General features: G+C 43.0%; 1 protein-coding gene across 1 annotated transcript in view; it reads right to left on the bottom strand.

The window, feature by feature from the left end:
- The window catches only part of LOC311329518 (up-regulator of cell proliferation-like), a gene marked incomplete at both ends in the record, with an annotated part of 32,082 nt that extends 13,285 nt beyond the window's left edge, over positions 1–18,797 (bottom strand). The window contains one exon of the mRNA XM_084463356.1: positions 14,301–18,797. Coding sequence (XP_084319482.1) covers positions 14,301–18,797 — 4,497 coding nt within the window. The remainder of the gene's footprint in view (positions 1–14,300) is intronic.
- Between the last annotated feature and the right edge of the window lie 290 nt (positions 18,798–19,087).

The following is a 19,087-nucleotide window of genomic DNA, read 5'->3' as shown; positions in this document are numbered from 1 at the left end:
AAGCATTCAATTTATAACAAACGGAAATATACAATCAATAACATTTCTAAGATGAGTTATTCACCTCAACATACAGTACAATATGAAGGATATAAGCGAAAATTAAAAAAATAAAATAATACAGGAGCAGTTTGGCAAAGAATCCTGCCTACTTTAACTGTGAACCAGCAAGCAGTGACGTCACGGGATAGCCCGATTGCTAGCCTAATAGGACTGTAATACAACGTCACTGTCACGTTATGTAATGACGTTGCAGGGACCCATGTTGCCAATGTTTCTGCAACGTTGCAGTAAAGTCTAATTAGACTTAGGAGGGTAAAGTTATTTTCGACCATAGATGGACGTTGTCACAACATCACCTGATGGTAACGTTGCAACTTACCTAAGTACAATTTATGTGCAACGTTGCTGCAACCCACTGTGTTAGTAGGGGGGGAGGAGATGCTTTGTAAGAAGATTAAGCCTCTGGCTAATTTCCATCTGGAGTCCCTTGGCAGGTGGAATACAAATGCCATGTTCATACAAGCAATACAAAGTGCAAAATGCATTACAAAAAGTATATACAGTACAAAAAGTGCATATAGTACCTAAAAGTTAGCTTACAGTATAAAAGTTGGTGGAGCCAACATGAGCCTGAGAACAAGTTCAGTGCAGGTAAAATTACATAGCCTACATACATACATGTATACATACATACATGATTCAGGTATAAAGTGCATAAGAAGAAATGCTCAGACAGGATCACCGTAGTGTGTTTGATTAGTGCTGACAGCGCTGGTTGCTGAGGAGCCACATTTTAACATTCTTGTAAAAGCTATTGTAGGTTGAGATGTTCTTTGTGTTGCCAATAACCAAGCCATCACTCGCAAAGCACACACCATAGCACATGACCCCAGTCACCCCCTCCACCCACACTTAACTCTGCTTCCATCAGGCCGCAGATACAGAGCCCTGGGGCCTCATTAGGTGGGCTAGCTTGCAGAAGCTAGCCCAACTTGTGATATTACCACTATTTCTTTCTTTCTTTCTTTCTTTCTTTCTTTCTTATTATTCTCCCCCTTTTTTGAACCTTAACTAGTTCTTCATACTTTGTGCTAGAAACTTCATTCAAACTTTAAAATGTTCATGACGTTCAGCTCTTGAACGGATCCATTCAGATTTTTGATATTTGTTATAGTTTTTAAGAAATGTAACTTTTAAAACAATTTTTTGTCCCATTGAAACTGCTTGAAACTGCTTTTGGAATGTTCAGAAACTTTATGTTTTTAGAGTGGTGGCAGCAGTTGCTTTGAAAATATTCACACATTTTGTAAACTGCTGGCACTCCTACAGTTTTGAAAGCTCACACACATATTATACATCAAAATGTTCACACAACTGTGCTGATTCGTACAATGTAAGTATCTAAGCCGTGTGACTTATAGTTTTCACTGTATGACGATTTGTTCGGCAACTGCGCTCTCCATTGAAACGTATGGGCCCACACTACCTTTTGAGCTGCTAATTTTGCATTTTTACCCTTTTTCTAACTCGTCGCCATGCCTACAGTTTTTAAGATACACGGACATATCATAGCCTAAAATGTTCAGCATCTTCTCATGATTCCTACGCTGTCAATATCTAGGCTGTGACCTTTATACTTTTTGAGAGAGAGCTCTCTGAAGCCAACTTGCCTTTCCATTGAAGTGAATGAGAGGATGCTCACAGTGTCAGTTGGGATTTGAATTTGGGGACACGTGCAGGCTCTCTGTACAGGCACCCTTTTATGACTACTGTGTTAGCATTCATATTCATTCCTTCCTTCCTTCCATCCATCCATCTTTCCTTCCTTCCTTCCTTCTTTTCTTTCTTTCCTTCATTCCTTCCTTGCATCCATCCTTCCATCCTTCCTTCCTCCCATCCTTCTTTCCTTCCTTCATTCCTTTCTTCCTTTCCTTCCTTCCTTCCTTCCTTCCATCCATCCTTCCATCCTTCTTTCCTTCCTTCCTTCCTTTCCTTTCCTTCCATTCTTCCTTTCTTCCTTTCTTCCTTCCATCCTTCTTTCTTTCTTTCTTTCTTTCTTTCTCTCTTTCTCTTTGTGGTCTTCTTCACAGACCCCACAACTCAGCCCCTGATTGAGCTAGAGACACACAGTCTTCACCAGTGGGTGCAAGGAGACTGCCCGGAGGTCTTCATGGTGGAGTCCATGTCCCCGACTAGCTGTGACCCAAGGGGGCGGGGCCTAACCAGCACGCCACACTCCACGCCACGAGCCCCACAACTTAGCCCCTGAGTGGGCTAGAGACACACGGTCTTCACCGGTTGATTCAGGTAGGTGGCCCGGAGAGGGGTACACTGTCCTCGACCGGCTCTGACCTGAGGGGGCGGAGTATTATAACCACGCCACTATCCACCCCACGGGCCCCACAACTCAACTCTTGAGTGGGCTAGAGACACAGTCTTCATTGGTGGATGCATTGAAATTGCCCAGAGGTCACTGTACTGTCCCCGACTAGCTGTGACCCAAGGGGGCGGGGCCTAACCAGTACGCCACTATCCACGCCACGGGCCCCACAACTCAGCCCCTGAGTGGGCTAGAGACACACGGTCTTCACCGGTTGAGTCAGGTAGGTGGCCCGGAGAGGGCTACACTGTCCCTGACTGGCTCTGACTTGAGGGGGCGGAGTCTCACCCCCACGCCACTATCCACGCCACAGCCCCACAACTCAGCCCCTGAGTGGGCTAGAGACGCACGGTCTTCGCAGGTGGTTGCATGAAGATTGCCTGGTCCATAGTAGTTCTAGCAGTAGCTGATACATACAGCTGCAGCAGCTAGCCCAACTCACATTTTCTGCAGGAAATGTACTTTCTAGTTTTAAGCAGTTTCTGAGACTTTAAAAGGCTTTTATTTTGAAATGGCACATCAGAATCTCGTGAAACTCCACAGGTCGGACCCATAGGGAGTCTACTACCAGTGTGTAGCATAGAACCCGTGGCATCTTGGGTAGTTTTCTTTTAATACTGATTTCATCCTGATTTAAGCAGTTTTTGATACTTTAGAAGCCTTTTATTTTGAAATGCCACATCCGAGTCTCGTGAAACTCCACAGCTCAGACCCAGAGGGGTCTACTACCACTGTATAGTATAGAACCCGTGGCATCTTGGGTAGTTTTCTTTTAATCTGATTTGATCCTGATTTAAACAGTTTTTGATACTTTAGAAGGCTTTTATTTTGAAATGCCACATCAGAATATCGTGAAACTCCACAGGTCAGACCCAAAGGGAGTCTACTACCACTGTGTAGCATAGAACCCGTGGCATCTTGGGTAGTTATGTTTTAATCCTGATTTAATCCTGATTTAAGCAGTTTCTGAGACTTTAGAAGGCTTTTATTTTGAAATGCCACATCAGAATCTCGTGAAACTCCACAGGTCAGACCCAGAGGGGATCTACTACCACTGTGTAGCATAGAACCCATGGCATCTTGGGTAGTTTTCTTTTAATCCTGATTTAAGCAGTTTCTGAGACTTTAGAAGGCTTTTATTTTGAAATGCCACATCAGAATCCCGTGAAACTGCACGAGTCAGACCGGGAGGGGGTCTCCTACCACTTTGTAGCATAGAACCCGTGGCATCTTGGGTAGTTTTCTTTTAATCCTGATTTAAGCAGTTTTTGAGACTTTAGAAGGCTTTTATTTTGAAATGGCACATCAGAATCTCGTGAAACTCCACAAGTCAGACCCAGAGGGGGTTTACTACCACTGTGTAGCATAGAACCCGTGGCATCGTGGGTACTTTAAAAAAAATCTGATTTCATCCTGATTTAAGAGGTTTTTGATACTTTAGAAGGCTTTTATTTTGAAATGCCACATCCGAATCTCGTAAAACTTCACAGGTCAGACCCAGAGCAGGTCTACTACCACTGTGTAGCATAGAACCCGTGGCATCTTGGGTAGTTTTCTTTAAATCCTGATTTAAGCAGTTTCTGAGACTTTAGAAGGCTTTTATTTTGAAATGCCACATGAGAATCTCGTGAAACTCCACAGGTCAGACCTAGAGGGGATGTACTACCACTGTATAGCATAGAACTCATGGCATCTTGGGTAGTTTTCTTTTAATCCTGATTTAAGCAGTTTCTGAGACTTTAGAAGGCTTTTATTTTGAAATGCCACATCAGAATCTCGTGAAACTCCACAGCTCAGACCCAGAGGGGTCTACTACCACTGTGTAGCATAGAACCTGTGGCATCTTGGGTAGTTTTCTTTTAATCTGATTTGATCCTGATTTAAGCAGTTGTTGATACTTTAGAAGGCTTTTATTTTGAAATGCCACATCAGAATCTCGTGAAACTCCACAGGTCAGACCCAAAGGGAGTCTACTACCACTGTGTAGCATAGAACTCGTGGCATCTTGGGTAGTTTTCTTTTAATCCTGATTAATCCTGATTTAAGCAGTTTCTGAGACTTTAGAAGGCTTTTTTTTTTAAATGCCACATCAGAATCTCGTGAAACTCCACGAGTCAGACTCAAAGGCGGTCTACTACCACTGTGCAGCATAGAACCCATGGCATCTTGAGTAGTGTTCTTTTAATCCTGATTTAATCCTTATTTAAACCGTTTTTGATAATTTAGAAGGCTTTTATTTTGAAATGCCACATCAGAATCTCGTGAAACTCCACAGGTCAGACCCAGAGGGGATCTACTAACACTGTGTAGCATAGAACCCATGGCATCTTGGGTAGTTTTCTTTTAATCCTGATTTAAGCAGTTTCTGAGACTTTAGAAGGCTTTTATTTTAAAATGCCACATCAGAATCCTGTGAAACTGCACGAGTCACACCGGGAGGGGGTCTCCTACCACTTTGTAGCATAGAACCCGTGGCATCTTGGGTAGTTTTCTTTTAATCCTGATTTAATCCTGATTTAAGCAGTTTTTGAGACTTTAGAAGGCTTTTATTTTGAAATGCCACATCAGAATCTCGTGAAACTCCACGAGTCAAACCGGGAGGGGGTCTACTACAACTGTGTAGCTAGTATAGAACCCGTGACATTTTGGGTAGTTTTCTTTTAATCTTGATTCAATCCCAATTTGAACCTTTTTTTTAAGGTGGACCGGATTATTCCAAATGGGTTCTGAGAAACGGGTTCTAACTTCAGCGTCGTAGCAAAAAGGGCGTATATTTAGTCCCCTTTTTACACGCTTTTCTACGACACCTCTCGACTCGGCGTACCGACGGGTTTTTACACCCTTTTTGAACACGGGGAACTGGCGACGCAGGTGGTGCGTCGGTGAATTACAATGTTTGATGGAGAGAGGAAGAGCGAGAGTTTATGAACGCACAATCATGTAGGCTAATAGCCCAATTCAGCACAAACATATATCGCAATGCAAGATCGTGTCCTCTAACCGGCTCATTAATGGTCCGATATGGAACTTAACCTATGCGCAATATGTCCTCACACACCTAATGCAGGCACTCCAAACGGCAATAAATTACATTAAATTATCCTTTAATCCTTCCATCCTTCCTTCCTCCCATCCTTCTTTCCTTCCTTCATTCCTTTCTTCCTTTCCTTCCTTCCTTCCTTCCTTCCTTCCATCCATCCTTCCATCCTTCTTTCCTTCCTTCCTTCCTTTCCTTTCCTTCCATTCTTCCTTTCTTCCTTTCTTCCTTCCATCCTTCTTTCTTTCTTTCTTTCTTTCTTTCTTTCTCTCTTTCTCTTTGTGGTCTTCTTCACAGACCCCACAACTCAGCCCCTGATTGAGCTAGAGACACACAGTCTTCACCAGTGGGTGCAAGGAGACTGCCCGGAGGTCTTCATGGTGGAGTCCATGTCCCCGACTAGCTGTGACCCAAGGGGGCGGGGCCTAACCAGCACGCCACACTCCACGCCACGAGCCCCACAACTTAGCCCCTGAGTGGGCTAGAGACACACGGTCTTCACCGGTTGATTCAGGTAGGTGGCCCGGAGAGGGGTACACTGTCCTCGACCGGCTCTGACCTGAGGGGGCGGAGTATTATAACCACGCCACTATCCACCCCACGGGCCCCACAACTCAACTCTTGAGTGGGCTAGAGACACAGTCTTCATTGGTGGATGCATTGAAATTGCCCAGAGGTCACTGTACTGTCCCCGACTAGCTGTGACCCAAGGGGGCGGGGCCTAACCAGTACGCCACTATCCACGCCACGGGCCCCACAACTCAGCCCCTGAGTGGGCTAGAGACACACGGTCTTCACCGGTTGAGTCAGGTAGGTGGCCCGGAGAGGGCTACACTGTCCCTGACTGGCTCTGACTTGAGGGGGCGGAGTCTCACCCCCACGCCACTATCCACGCCACAGCCCCACAACTCAGCCCCTGAGTGGGCTAGAGACGCACGGTCTTCGCAGGTGGTTGCATGAAGATTGCCTGGTCCATAGTAGTTCTAGCAGTAGCTGATACATACAGCTGCAGCAGCTAGCCCAACTCACATTTTCTGCAGGAAATGTACTTTCTAGTTTTAAGCAGTTTCTGAGACTTTAAAAGGCTTTTATTTTGAAATGGCACATCAGAATCTCGTGAAACTCCACAGGTCGGACCCATAGGGAGTCTACTACCAGTGTGTAGCATAGAACCCGTGGCATCTTGGGTAGTTTTCTTTTAATACTGATTTCATCCTGATTTAAGCAGTTTTTGATACTTTAGAAGCCTTTTATTTTGAAATGCCACATCCGAGTCTCGTGAAACTCCACAGCTCAGACCCAGAGGGGTCTACTACCACTGTATAGTATAGAACCCGTGGCATCTTGGGTAGTTTTCTTTTAATCTGATTTGATCCTGATTTAAACAGTTTTTGATACTTTAGAAGGCTTTTATTTTGAAATGCCACATCAGAATATCGTGAAACTCCACAGGTCAGACCCAAAGGGAGTCTACTACCACTGTGTAGCATAGAACCCGTGGCATCTTGGGTAGTTATGTTTTAATCCTGATTTAATCCTGATTTAAGCAGTTTCTGAGACTTTAGAAGGCTTTTATTTTGAAATGCCACATCAGAATCTCGTGAAACTCCACAGGTCAGACCCAGAGGGGATCTACTACCACTGTGTAGCATAGAACCCATGGCATCTTGGGTAGTTTTCTTTTAATCCTGATTTAAGCAGTTTCTGAGACTTTAGAAGGCTTTTATTTTGAAATGCCACATCAGAATCCCGTGAAACTGCACGAGTCAGACCGGGAGGGGGTCTCCTACCACTTTGTAGCATAGAACCCGTGGCATCTTGGGTAGTTTTCTTTTAATCCTGATTTAAGCAGTTTTTGAGACTTTAGAAGGCTTTTATTTTGAAATGGCACATCAGAATCTCGTGAAACTCCACAAGTCAGACCCAGAGGGGGTTTACTACCACTGTGTAGCATAGAACCCGTGGCATCGTGGGTACTTTAAAAAAAATCTGATTTCATCCTGATTTAAGAGGTTTTTGATACTTTAGAAGGCTTTTATTTTGAAATGCCACATCCGAATCTCGTAAAACTTCACAGGTCAGACCCAGAGCAGGTCTACTACCACTGTGTAGCATAGAACCCGTGGCATCTTGGGTAGTTTTCTTTAAATCCTGATTTAAGCAGTTTCTGAGACTTTAGAAGGCTTTTATTTTGAAATGCCACATGAGAATCTCGTGAAACTCCACAGGTCAGACCTAGAGGGGATGTACTACCACTGTATAGCATAGAACTCATGGCATCTTGGGTAGTTTTCTTTTAATCCTGATTTAAGCAGTTTCTGAGACTTTAGAAGGCTTTTATTTTGAAATGCCACATCAGAATCTCGTGAAACTCCACAGCTCAGACCCAGAGGGGTCTACTACCACTGTGTAGCATAGAACCTGTGGCATCTTGGGTAGTTTTCTTTTAATCTGATTTGATCCTGATTTAAGCAGTTGTTGATACTTTAGAAGGCTTTTATTTTGAAATGCCACATCAGAATCTCGTGAAACTCCACAGGTCAGACCCAAAGGGAGTCTACTACCACTGTGTAGCATAGAACTCGTGGCATCTTGGGTAGTTTTCTTTTAATCCTGATTAATCCTGATTTAAGCAGTTTCTGAGACTTTAGAAGGCTTTTTTTTTTAAATGCCACATCAGAATCTCGTGAAACTCCACGAGTCAGACTCAAAGGCGGTCTACTACCACTGTGCAGCATAGAACCCATGGCATCTTGAGTAGTGTTCTTTTAATCCTGATTTAATCCTTATTTAAACCGTTTTTGATAATTTAGAAGGCTTTTATTTTGAAATGCCACATCAGAATCTCGTGAAACTCCACAGGTCAGACCCAGAGGGGATCTACTAACACTGTGTAGCATAGAACCCATGGCATCTTGGGTAGTTTTCTTTTAATCCTGATTTAAGCAGTTTCTGAGACTTTAGAAGGCTTTTATTTTAAAATGCCACATCAGAATCCTGTGAAACTGCACGAGTCACACCGGGAGGGGGTCTCCTACCACTTTGTAGCATAGAACCCGTGGCATCTTGGGTAGTTTTCTTTTAATCCTGATTTAATCCTGATTTAAGCAGTTTTTGAGACTTTAGAAGGCTTTTATTTTGAAATGCCACATCAGAATCTCGTGAAACTCCACGAGTCAAACCGGGAGGGGGTCTACTACAACTGTGTAGCTAGTATAGAACCCGTGACATTTTGGGTAGTTTTCTTTTAATCTTGATTCAATCCCAATTTGAACCTTTTTTTTAAGGTGGACCGGATTATTCCAAATGGGTTCTGAGAAACGGGTTCTAACTTCAGCGTCGTAGCAAAAAGGGCGTATATTTAGTCACCTTTTTACACGCTTTTCTACGACACCTCTCGACTCGGCGTACCGACGGGTTTTTACACCCTTTTTGAACACGGGGAACTGGCGACGCAGGTGGTGCGTCGGTGAATTACAATGTTTGATGGAGAGAGGAAGAGCGAGAGTTTATGAACGCACAATCATGTAGGCTAATAGCCCAATTCAGCACAAACATATATCGCAATGCAAGATCGTGTCCTCTAACCGGCTCATTAATGGTCCGATATGGAACTTAACCTATGCGCAATATGTCCTCACACACCTAATGCAGGCACTCCAAACGGCAATAAATTACATTAAATTACATTTTCAGGGCAAGAAAGGCTAAGAGCATCAGGTCCAGGCCTAAGCCGGATGTGGACTGATATATGTCTGTGTGTGTGTTAACTAAATACTACAACATCCACAGCTGACACGGGGGTATCAATCAAACTCAGGGTGGTTTGCGGGCAACAGTGGGGCATCCACTGGACCTGGTTAGAAGATAGGAGGGAGAGAGAGAGAGAGGCACTAGGGTAGGCAGAAAACGGTTAGTAGCACGCTGAGCCATTGAAGCAACACAGATGTCAGAACAGAACAAGCCTGTTTCAGGGTAACCAGCTTCTGTACACTACTTGATATACATACAGTGCATAGCAGAAAATACACCTATGTATACAGAGGATTCACAGGTAGGTTTGGGGCTGCCTTTCTGTGTCTCAAGGTCCTGGCTAGTGATTGAAAGCTAGGTCGAAAAGGTACGTCTTGAGATCTCCCTTGAAGACTTCCGTTGTTTCGGCCCTTCTTAGGCACTCCAGCAGGGTGTTCCAGAGGTTGAGGGCATAGAAACTAAAAGCTGCCTCTCCGTGTTTCTTGGTCCTGGCTTTTGGAACTGTTAAAAGTTCAGTACCTGAGGAGCTGAGTGGTCTGTTGGGCATGTACCTAACAAGCATGTCTGAAATGTATTGTGGTGAGTGACTGTAGACTGTAGTACTTTCACTAGGTATCTGTCCCCTCCTTGTACATCATCCTGTGTTATGTTTGCCAAGATATATATTCAAAGCTGATAAGAATGAGAACCAGTCAAGACCCCACCACAAAATGAGGACCCAAGCCCTCAACCCCCTCCCCGTCATGAGGGTTACCAACGGGGGCCAAAGGGCCCGCACTGAGGTCATGCGCCAGCTATGAAGACACAAAATAGTAAGGTTCACATTGTTACCATTTTATTGTCTGTTGGTGGGTGACTGTGTGAGGTGTGTGAGTGTGTTTGTGAGTGAATGTGTGAGGTCCGTGAGTGTGGTAGTGAGTGACTGTGAGGTCCGTGACAGCATGTGTGAGGGAATGAAGTGCAGTGAGGATGTCCTGTTGGCTCTGGTGGTGTAGTGTGGTGACCTCCACCAACTTCTGCACAACTGCCCCAATCCCTTCTGCCATGTCCCTCTGGGCCTCTAGGGTCATGAGCCTCCAGCACAGCGTCTGAGAGGAAGCCCAGCCCTCAGGGACCCTTGAGGCAGGGACGCTGGCAGCCGGAGGTGGAGGCGTGGGCGGTGGAGACGGAGGCGCTGGAGTGTGATTTACCGGGTGATTTAGATGAGAGTTAATTTCCCAGAGGGGAAAATGTTTAATGTGGTCCAACATTATGAAGTGATCATCTGTGTTATCGCTCCCTGTTTTTGGTCCTAAATCAATCACAGTCTACCACAGAATGTGTGGAATGTTTGCTTTCCTCACAGTCACATAATGCAGAATGCCCGTGTAGCCTACGCCAAATACAGGATGCACGAAACGTACAGTAGGCTACCTAAACTGTAGGAGCAATCAGACAAAGGTAGGCTAGTACAACTACCTTCCAACTCACATTCTCTGCGCTACGATCGTTGTTGGTGCCGAGAATATTGTCGTCGTCATTCGTCAGCAACAATCCGATCGTAGCGCAGAGAATGTGAGCCGGAGAATAGCCAGTCTGCGCGCTGGCCTGTGCGCATGCGTGCTGGAGCAAGTGGGGAAAGGCGTGTAAAGATCATATTACAGCGGCTAAAGACCCCGTATTTGAAAACCACAACAACGGCTCGCGTTGAGCAATCTCAACTGTCCATTCATCCAATCTGATTGATGAAAACAACCGTTTAGCGGCCGAAAATAGATTTTGAGAAACTGCATTCTCGGTGCCCCGATCACCGTCATTACATGGATATACTGGCTCGCGCTGGATTTTAAATTTCTTCTACAGGCCTCCGAACTACACAAAAGTGATCTCGGTGAGTCAAACTTCTTATAATATGTCGTAAATAAGGTCCAGGTTGTCAAAAACGAGCATTGCCCTTTAACTTTTGTCAAACCCCCTGGTTCCAGTCAATTGGATTATATAGGCTACTTTCGTTTACAATGACGTTACCTTATGAACACAAATAGCTTAACCTATAGGCCTACATAAACACAATAGCCTAAAACCATGTTTATTTACAATGTATTTTCTTTAATTGACAGCATGCCAAGAGTTAGGGTGAGGAAAACGATGCGCGGTCTCTTTAGCCCTGACACCATCAGGCAGGCAGCTCAGGAGGTCGTTGAAGGCTATATATTATTATGATATTATGTCTAATAATACATTCGTTGAAAGTAAAGAGAATTACATGCCAAAAAAACCCAGATAGGACACACTTTGCAGCAGTGCGACTTTTGCCCCTCTCCTATGAGACTTTTGTCCCGCTCGGCAGGGACAAAAGTCTCATTGCGCTCGGTCCGTTCTTGCCCTATTTATGTTAAGCTCTTATATCCTAGCACGAACATTACAGTTGATAATAGTGAAGGACATGTGCAAGTTGTGTGTCATAAAATGTGGAATCTCTATCTCTATTAATTTCGGAGTAAATGGAATCAAACCTAAAAGTGCGACTTTTGACCCGGTTCTCCCCTATATATGTGTAAATATGTCCGATGACCACGTGTAAATGTGTTACTGTATGGGTATGTGTAAATTCGTCTTGGTGTATATGTGTAAATGTGAAATTGAATGTGGGGTTTGGGGGATAATGGGTTTATGTTGTACAGGTCAGTAGATATGAATTTCCTGCAAAGGACAATAAAGACTAATCTAATCTAATGTAATCTATTTGTTCATCTAATGGGTGGGAATGTAGGCTACCTTTCCATAGATAAATAAATAGGTTATAAAACTAGTAGTCCTTAGAAGGCACTATTAAAGTTTGTGAACTCGAGACATATCACACAGGTGCAGGTCACAAGGTCAATTGGCTCAGTCTGTTTGATCTTGACAACGAACCGTACATGTAAAATGGAGTTGTGGGGTTGTGGCGTGGATAGTGGCGTGCTGGCCAGACTCCGCCCTATCGGGTCAGAGCCAGTCAGGAACAGTGTAGCTCTCTCTGGGCCACCCTCCTGCACCCACCGGGGAAGACCCTGTGTTTCTAGCCCACTCAGGGGCCGAGTTGTGGGGTTGTGGTGTGGATAGTGGCGTGATGGCGAGACTCCGCCCCCTTAGGTTAGAGTCAGTCGCAGACAGTGTAGGCCTCTTTGGGCCACCATCCTGCACCCACCGGGGAAGACCATGTGTCTTTAGCCCAGTCTGAGGCCGAGTTGTGAGGTTCGTGGATGGCGAGACTCCGCCCCCCCAGTCTTGGCTCACTTCCGTTGTGTTGTGGCTCACTTCCTTTGTGTTGAGGCCGGTTTGTGTTGTGTTGTGGCCGGTTTGTGTTGTGTTGTAGCAGGTTTGTGTTGCGTTGTCACCTTTTTGATGCGTTGTCACTTTATTTAAATGCATTCTTTTTTTTTTGATGCGTTGTCACTTTTTTTTGATGCGTTGCCACTTTTTTCGATGTGTTGTGTTGTGACACTTCAGGGCCACCATAAAGTGACATGCCCAAGGGAGGAATTCCTCCCTTCCATAGATATCTATGGGTCCTCCAGCTGCATGTTATAGATGTCACTGTTGGAGCTTTAGAATTTCAATAATGGGTTTTTATCGCAGTGAAAGGACTAACTCGAACAAAGCAGACCCCTCACGGTCTCTTCCTTCCTAGGATTAGATTCTATTCTTTCTCGATTGGCACAACGTGCTTTTATCAACGAGGTTCCGATGGAAAAGAAAGAGGAGACAGGAAGACGCACTACACCACCTGTTGATACTCTACAGTGCGTGCGCCACCTTGTGGCAGAAACATGTAACGACACCCCTAAATGATCTAAATGGCTTTAGTAACCATATTTCATATTTGTTACAGTAGCACAAAAAGCAACTGAAATATTCTGTGATTTTGTATTTTATTGTCAAGATATTACATAAAAAATGTGTTGCTTAGTTTTCATAATTTCTTGTTGAGAACTAAATCAGTATATCTTTGTATGAGTACAGCACAACTGCAACTTAAACTTTGTTAAGACTATAATGTGGGTCCACAGTGCCACTTAAGTTCCATATAAGATCATCATCATTATCATAAAATTCATTATCATCAGAAACAAGAGCAGAATCAGTTGCTAAACAATACAAAATAAAAGTCAAAAATTTACTTTGAATAAGTTGGAACATAAATTGCATCACAAACGCAAAGGAGTTAATCCATTAATATTTTAAAAAACAACAACTACAATTTAGCCTTCTACGGTCTTCAGTGGAAAGACTATAATATGAGTCAACTCCTAGGTTGCCACATGGTGTCATATTAGATCAATATCATCATCATCATCACTGACATTCTAAACATTAACAGCTACAGATAATTCCAAAAGCTGCACATCATACAGTGAAGTATCAGAAAACCTCCAAATGTAAATAAGAAAAATTACATAAACAACAGGCATGAATCATTATTCATATATGATTAAGGAAACATTTAAAATGTATTTTTCTGTAATACAAGTTTTCTGGAAGGAATACAAATAATATTTATATAGCCTAGCTGTAGTCCAAGCACACTCAGCCATCAATTCTACTGCAATGTAGTAAATTCAAGATGTGAGATGAAATTCAGATACAAGTTAATCAAAAAAAATAATCATTTGAAATGGAACTGTTACCCCTAGACTCTCCTGCTCTGTGGGGAGTGGGGCATTATCCCGTCTCATAGCCACTGGATCATCTCAATGTCCATGTCAATAACCATTCAGTCTCTTCTTGGTTCCAAATTGTGGCAGGTCAAGAAAATAGTGTTAGTAGGATGTGATTGCTCTAATTGGAAACAAAAATAACCAGGGAAAACTGATTCTTTAGGCTACACTATCAAAACTAAATATTGCAGACTTGAGAAAAATTACAAATTATCAAAAAACTGATACTGTGTTCAGACGATAAAACAAAAATAATAGTTAATTGTGGGTCAACTTAAACAGTGGAGTATTTTGCTAGAGAACGTATTAAGGTCAGTTTAATATTAACTAACAAACAATGATCTTGGTCTTTCACTGATTATATCATATTGAATGACTGTTTCAAGCTTGTCATCGCATGTTCTGCTTCTAATGAATTCCACTCTGCTGGAATACTAGCAGGAATTGCCGAATTCTCTTTAGCAATCCTCCCATTGAATTGGGCCATTACATACTTCCAATACACTGTAGATTCTGTGCTGGAATCTCCCTGGATTTCCCAGTCAGGGTAATATTTCTTGTAGTCATTGTAGGGGTGGCCATCCTCTCCAGTTAGGTTATTGATGAATAGTAGATCACTCTTGAGCACAGAGGAGGAACATATATCGAATGTCAGCTCTTTTGTATCTCTGTTTCTCCAGCCTGTGAGACCTTTTGGACGGTGAATGGACGAAAAGTGTGTGCAGTGTGAATCCCCACCTGCTTCACATGGTACCTTGCAGAAAGGACATTGTTTCCCACACCCAAACAGACTGGTGAACAGTTCATCCTGAGGTTTGAATGGCAGAGATCTGAGCCTATTTTTGATGTCTACACCCTTGTCATACTCAGCTGAGAGTGTTTTCTGCATATCTTGTACAGACTCTGTAAGGTAGCCAGCAAACTCTGCCACATTAGCATTATTAAGTCTAATAAAGGAATCAAGAGCGTCCTTGGGAATGACAAGTTCCTTCTGAAATTCACTGCAAAAGCTTTGAATAAATGCCTTGATATCATTTTCAGCTTTTGCTTCTTTTTTATTTGACACGGCATCAGTGATCATTTTAACTATATTTGAGAGTTGTTCTTTCTCCAGTTTGCTTAGACTGCTGTGTTCATTTGAGAGGGTAATGACAATTTTGTCAAATAGCCACCCCTGCACAAAGTGCTCATACTTCATTATGTACTGTTTGTATTTGTCATAGTCACATTTAGTCAGAAGCTCTTCTAAAATGGAGAACTGGAAAGACCCTCGTGTGCTGTAATCTTTGGACCCTTTTCCTGTCTTCATTATCTCAACAATTTCAGGACCAATCCATTTTGTCACATAGTCCTGTACAGCTGGCTGCAAACACAGTTGTGTGAATTCTTCAGCTTTCTTCTTACACTGGTTTCGTTCATGAAACAAGTCAAGGAAGTCATCACAGTACTTGCTCTTAGACTGCTCCAGGTATGTTCGAGGGTCATTGAGAGTGATGAAATCATCATGCTTCTGCTGAAACTGTCTTGCTGCAATGCCACAGATGTGTAGCTTCAGCGAAACCTCACATTTTTCAGGGAGTTTCTTTGTTCTTTTTCGCAGCTTTTTATCAATTATTTCAAGCAGCACTCTGATGTATGTGGCATGGTAATCTCCGTCACTTTTAACTTTCTGTGTGATTAAGTCCTGACACTGTGAGATAATGTTGTCACAGAAATCCTGTAGTTCTTTCCTATTATGGTCACTATCCAAGTGCAAAAGAACACCTTTAGTCTTCTCCCACAAACTGACCACCAACTGATTGACATTGCCCCCTCTTGTATTTAAATTTGCTCTCAATTCGTTGAATACAGCTGTATCAACCTCTTGCCTTGGGAGTCCTTTGAAGTGTATCTCAGACAAAGTTATTTTCCACATGCTTTCAAATTCGTGTCTGAGCTCCTCATCTGATAATTCTTTCTCTTTACAGTTTTTTAGCAAATCTAGCACCTTCTTTTCAATTGTATCTGCCTGTGAGCTCTTGATGTTGTCCACCTTAGTCATTCCCTTTTTGATTTCAACAGCCCCCTCTAGTTTGTTTCGCACTGTATTCTCTGTTACTCTTCTCAGGGTTTTTGCACTGCTGACAAAGTCCTCCTTATATTTTTCGACGAGATTGACATGTCCGTCTTCCTTCTCAAAGTATTTCTTCAGGTTTTCTTGGATTTCCTGTTCTCCCTTTGACAGTTCAGCAGAGGCTTCACCGTTTAATTCTTCTAGGAAATTTCCAATGAACTGTTGTGAATTTGGATCTGCCATGCCAAAATTTGAGATTTTATTTTCAGCAGTCATCATCCAGGCATAGATCTTCTTCTGGAATGACCACTCCCAACCATTGTACTCACTGCATAATGTAGCATAGGCATCTGCAACCAAGCTGTTTCTGAAACTGAAAATGAATTTCTCAAACTTCACAGATGTCCACAAATCCTTTGTCCACTGCACAAACTGTGTCAAATTATCGTTCCTACTGCAGTTAATGAAATCTTGCATCAATCTCTTCTTGAAGTGATACACAGCCTCACTGTAGCCAGCATTGACTGGAGCCATCGGAGGAGTCCCATGCCAGAGCCCAGGGATGTAACAACTGCTCGTGTCTGGATCGTACTTCATCACATCTGTGAACTTGGTGATGTTCTCCTTCCCCTCCATTTTGGCTGCTGCCATGGTCATTTCATCCAACTGCTCCAACAATTTCTTCCTGTCTCTCATATTGTTGTCATGAGCAGACATGTCAGACACATTCTGGTGCACAAAATGGCAGATTGGCTTCTTCCCCACTTCCTTCATCCTGATGAAGGCATGGACCACAATCTGTAGGATGTCCTTCATTTCTGTGGAGTTCTCCATGGCAATGTTGATGATTGTGACATCACTTAGCCCTATAACGAGTGTTGCCAGTTCATTGTCATGTTCATAGCTGTCGTCCAGTTGAGCCAGTTCAGGTGATTTCAGTCCCTCTGTGTCAATGACCATGATATAGTCACACTTCAGCTCTTCTTTGACATCTTTGTCTGCCTTTATCAGAAGCATGAATGCACCTCGAGTACATCTTCCACTGCTGACAGCAAACTGCACCCCAAACATGGTGTTGAGGAGAGTGGATTTTCCTGTGCTTTGCACCCCTAAAACCGTCACAATCTTGATTTTGCTGTTGGAGTCTACAAGATCATGAAGATGAGTTAGAACATCTGATATCCACCTCAATGGAATGTTTGATGCATCTCCATCCACGAGCTCAATGGGGAAACCATCCAACAGCATCTGAGCACACAATCCAGGCAAATGTTCCATCTGTTTTCTTCGGGGGCTGTTTTCAGGAAGGGAACATGCAGATTCATACAACTGGCCCAACTCACGAAAGAAGTGCTCAAGTCCCAAAGAACAATCGGATATTTTCTGGTCCAAATCTGCAATGCTTTTTTTTTCGTCTGGAGAGTTTTGGCAGAGAGCTTTATATTTCTCTCTCAGATGTGTTAGGTTCTGCCGTGAGAGGTTATCCAAATTGATTCGCATCCATTTGAGGAAGTAGGATCTCTGCAATCCTTGGTTTGACATTCCAAGAATGAATTTCACCATTGCATCTGACATGTCTTTAGATTGTTGTGTATTTCTTAGTTCCTTTTCCTTCTTTTCCAGCGAAATCTTGTAGACTTCAATGTTTTCATTCCCTGATTTTCGCAGTCTACATCGCTCTTTCTCCAATTGGGAGAGTTCTTTCCAGATTTTCCCTTGTAAAGGTAGCTGTTTGGCCTTGAATTCCAAGGTGTCAGTTATGTGGCTTGTGATTGCATATGCCATTTCCTTTGCTTTCTGGCTCTCTTCATTGTCCTCATCAACCAGAATCCCACACTGCCTCGCTACACAAGCCATGCCTTCCATTGTCAGGGGACTTTTTGCTGCATTGCCACCCACATGAGACTGCAATGATTTTACAAACTCTGCTTCATTCTTCTTTTTCTTGATGATCACATTTTGTTCTTTTATGTAACCACCTGTGGTGAATTTTTTCACTATATCTTTAAATGTTTTTACCTGAGAGTTGACAATTAGAAATAACTTTGCTTTTGTGTTTTTGTCCCTCAGAATATCAAGATCAGCCTCTACATCATCACAGAAAATGTAAACTGCTGCTGATGTCTGACACAAAAAGGAGAACTGTTGGTCAAAGGATGTGATGTCTCCTCTAAGATTGGCCACGGCCACTGGTGTATTGAACATGTCTATGTTTGTGTTCCCACTTGGGAGATACCAGCTCATCTCAACTAAGCCATTGGAAATTCTGCGTGGGGCATCGCCACACTCCATGTCATGGTGAACAAACGTGTCATGGTATTGTTGAGGGTTGCTAAGTAACTTGTTCAAAATCTGAGACTTGGACAAGCTGCTCTCTCCTAGCCTGACAAATGACACCATTGGGATATTAGAGTTTACAACTCTCTCCTCAATTAGGGACTTTGAAGCTTGAGACGAGGGTCTAAACTTCTTCACTATTTCCCTCATGGCCCACAGCATCAGAGTGCTTTGTTTTGTGTCACAGTTTGGTAGCAGGAGAGGGACAGCAAACTGACAGGCGGACATTTTCAGGACCAACTCCTGGTGCAGAAAACCATCTGAGCAAAGAAATAGTGCTGTGATCAGATCTGTTGGATTAATGACATTGTCATCAGCATCTGTTTCTGAGTTGTCTATATCATAACAGGGAACTTTGTGTTCACTGGATTCACACTTGACACCTCTGGCATTTACATTTGCCATCATCAGTCTCTTTAAGAAAGCCCCTGGTAGTGACTCCATGGTGTTAAGTGGCTCATCTGAAACAGTCTTTGCATTTATCTCAAGGACGGTACTTAATGTAAGCTTGTTTTCATAGTGGTTTTCCAGTCCTAGGAAGGCTAACAGCTCCATGAGGCTGGGTCCTGTGAATTAAAAAAGATTAGATTAGATTGTTAGTATATTGCTAAATGCTTGCTGAGTTGTCTGTTTTTACTCAGTAATATACTTTTTACTTGGACATCTACCTTTGGACATCTTGGCTTCAGCAGCTCCTGACACTGGTCCTTGAAGACTTTTCTCTGTCTTCTAATGAAACGGTGAAATGCAGAATTTAGAATAATGCATTACACAAGATCTCTAGTCCCAGGTCTTCTGTTTATTAGTTATAAATATACAGTTCCGTTCTCAGTGGATTATTATCA

Source organism: Borostomias antarcticus, assembly GCF_949987555.1.
Source record: "Borostomias antarcticus genome assembly, contig: scaffold_119, whole genome shotgun sequence".
NCBI classification, from domain to species: Eukaryota; Metazoa; Chordata; class Actinopteri; order Stomiiformes; family Stomiidae; genus Borostomias; species Borostomias antarcticus.
Note: the sequence above shows the minus strand (reverse complement) of the source record. Positions and strands in the feature narration are given on the sequence as shown.